Source organism: Colobus angolensis, unplaced genomic scaffold (genome assembly GCF_000951035.1).
Source record: "Colobus angolensis palliatus isolate OR3802 unplaced genomic scaffold, Cang.pa_1.0 Scaffold413, whole genome shotgun sequence".
NCBI classification, from domain to species: Eukaryota; Metazoa; Chordata; class Mammalia; order Primates; family Cercopithecidae; genus Colobus; species Colobus angolensis.
In genome coordinates, this window is record NW_012117522.1 from 1,565,760 (window position 1) to 1,569,045 (window position 3,286).

Consider the following 3,286-nt stretch of genomic DNA (forward strand, 5'->3'; position numbering starts at 1 on the left):
AAAAAAAAAAAAAAAAAAAAAAAAAAATTAGATGAAAGTTACTCTTTGGGTTGTTATCTATAACCATGCATTAAACCTGAAATTGGCCATTTTCCAGAAATGAACATTAATAAGAAAAAAACATACCTCACCCTGCAGAGCCAAGTGCTATGTCCCTGTTCATCAAATTCATATTCTAATTCTTCTCCTGTGGGAGAAAGACAGACAAAACAATTTTAATAGAATCCAAAAATTACTAGTTGATACAATGAGAAATGAGAACAAATGTTAAATAAGAACAAGTTCCTATCTTAACACTTTGGGAGGCTGAGGCAGGATGACAGCTTGAGTTTAGGAGAGCAAGACCAGTCTGTGCAACATGGCAAAACCCCACCTCTACAAAAAAATACAAAAATTAGCCAGGCATAATGGTACATGCCTTTTGTCCCAGTTACTATGGGTGCTAAGGCCGGAGGATAGCTTAAACCCAGGAGGTTAAGATTGCAGTGAGCCAAGATTGCACCATTGCACTCCAGCCTGGGCGACACAGTGAGACCCTGTCTCAAAAAAAGAACAAGTTCCCATATTACACTCAATAAATTTCAATGCATTTCACTTCTCATTCCTAGGGATTATCATCTGATAATAAAATTAGAGTAAGTCTGAGGCAGAAAAAAAGGAAACTCAAAGTAATCAATTCTCCATACATAGCTTTGTACACTGTATAGTACCTTTCACTTTTATAAGTTGTAGACTTAAGTGGTTATTTTAACACAGTTGCCTGGTTTTTAGAAGCACAGATATTAAGTGTACAGCTGTTTCATATATTATTTATATATACATATAAAATATATACAGATATACATACATATACACAGATATTCTCTCAAAGTATTTCTACCAAAACAATCCTCTATGGAAAAAAATTTTAAATCATATAAAGTCAAAACCCATGTTAAGAATTACAAAAGATCAGGTGAATTTGGAATTAAAAAATTACAGGAAGTTGGCTCAATTTCCCCACCACCAAAGTCCAGGATCTTTTGAGAAGAATGAGATGAGTCAGGAAAAAGTACTCCTTTTTTTTAAAGTAAGAAGAAAGACTAACAAGATTTTTATGATTTTTTTCCCTCTGCTATACTAATGAGGAATAATTTTCAAAATAAACCTAAAGCAACTGACCACAAGAGTAAAAAGTGAACAAGAAGGACAGCAATAAAATTATAGCATATCTTAGTATAAAGCTCAACCTGAAGCTCTAGAAAACCACACTGCTCTGGATACATTTTAGTGGTATGGTCACAATCTGTTTACATACCTTCTCGGTCAAAAAAGCCTTGGAGGGCCTTTTTGGGATCCTTTATATAAAAGGCCTCCCTTTCCTGCTGAAACTCTAAGACAATAGGGTTCTCTTCAGCATCATCCTCTACTGCATCTTCTCCTACAGGATATGGGAAAGAAAGAAAAGACAATCAGACATGAGAAGAGACTATTTGAATGATACCCACTATTCTTTCAGGCTGCATAAAGACATAGTTTAGGCTGGGCTTAAACTATGACATAGTTACAGGCTTACACCTGTAATCCCAGCAACTTGGGAGGCCAAGGCAGGTGGCTCACAAGGTCAGGAGTTCCAGACCAGCTTGGCCAACATGGTGAAACCCCATCTCTACTAAAAATACAAAAATTAGATGGGCATGGTGGCAGGCACCTGTAATCCCAGCTACTCAGGAGGCTGAGGCAGGAGAATTGCTTGAACCTGGGAGGTAGAGGTTGCAGTGAGCCGAGAAAGCGCCATTGTACTCTAGCCTGGGCAACAAGAGTGAAACTCTATCTCAAAAAAAAGAAAAAAAATCAATGAGGAAAAAAGGAAAACGAGAAATTAGAAAAAGGCCAATAACCCAAAAGAAAATTTGAAAAAGAATAATGAAAGCAGTTCACAGAAAAATACAATAAATATTTTAAAAGATGTTACCTTAAAAAAAGTACAAATTTAAAAATTAGATAATTCTCATCTATTAAACTAGAAAAACATAAAAAGATTAATAATTGGTGGGAATGTACATTGATACAACCTTTCTGATAGTCAAGCCTACAATATCTGCCATTAAAAATGCATTGATCCAGCAATTTCACTTCTAGAAATTTATTCTATAAATATCAGTGCAATAGTATTTATAACAGTGAATATGTAGAGAGTCCATCAATAAGAGACTATGACAGCTATTACTTTTTTGTCCACCCTACAACATTCTACTCCCTCTGTTCTGACAAAAGTACCTCTTTCCCCTAGAAAATTCCTCCCCCATTTTATCTGGTTTAGGGATAGTCACAGGACCAAAGACAAATCAGTAATATTTATATTTATATTTAGAGATGGGGTAAAGAGGTTCTCTTTACAATGAAGTTATTAAAGTGACAGACTGTAAGTTCAGAGCTATAAGCAATCAGCTTTTCAGCACAGGGTAAGAATTTGTCTGCAAAGTTTAAAAATGTACTCATGAGACGAGACAGACTCACTCACAGAGACACACACACATACAGCTTGTATATGTCCTGGTGATGTGAGTCCAGTTTGGTAGTACCAAATTATGGTTTCAGAACTTGAGGTTCTGGTTCATGCAGTTGTTCCTTCATTCCTGTTCCTTCATCTTGAGCTATTCTTCCCAGCTTCTGCAGCCAATAACCTTTCCCCTAAGCTAGTTTGAATTGGACTTCTATTATTTGCAAGCAAAATAGTCCTTATTAACATAAGCCTAATTTCCAGGTTAAGATGGTACATTAAACACACATATCTAATTTCCCTCTTTTCCTAAATCCCACTAAACCATAGTAAAGAGATGTTTTCTAAAGACAGTTACCCAAGCCTGGGCAACATAGCAAGACCTTGTCTTTATTAAAAATAAATCTAAAAAACGTAGCTGGACATGGTGGTATGCACCTGTAGTCCCAGCTACTCAGGAGGCTGAGCCGAGAGGATCGCTTAAGCCCCGGAAGTTGATGCTGCAGTGAGCTGTGATCAGACCACTGCACTCCAACCTGAGCAGCATAGAGGAAAGAGAAAGGGAGGGAGGGAGGGAGAGACGGAGGGAGGGAGGCAGGGAGGGAAGAAGGAAGGAAGGAAGGGAGGGGAAGGAAGGGAAAGAAGGAAAAGAGAAAAGAGCTGGGCGCGGTGGCTCACGCCTGTAATCCCAGCACTTTGGGAGGCCGAGGTGGGCGGATCATGAAGTCAGGAGATTGAGACCATCCTGGCTAACACGGTAAAACCCCATCTCTACTAAAAATGCAAAAAATTAGCCGGGTGTGG

The 3,286-nt window shown here is 38.0% G+C and overlaps 1 protein-coding gene across 1 annotated transcript in view; it reads right to left on the bottom strand.

Moving 5' to 3' along the window:
* The window catches only part of SLC4A1AP (solute carrier family 4 (anion exchanger), member 1, adaptor protein), a 38,788-nt gene that overhangs the window by 26,763 nt on the left and 8,739 nt on the right, over positions 1-3,286 (bottom strand). The window contains exons 3-4 of the mRNA XM_011956326.1: positions 1,298-1,420; positions 127-187 (exon numbers count right to left, since the gene is read on the bottom strand). Coding sequence (XP_011811716.1) covers positions 127-187; positions 1,298-1,420 — 184 coding nt within the window. The remainder of the gene's footprint in view (positions 1-126; positions 188-1,297; positions 1,421-3,286) is intronic.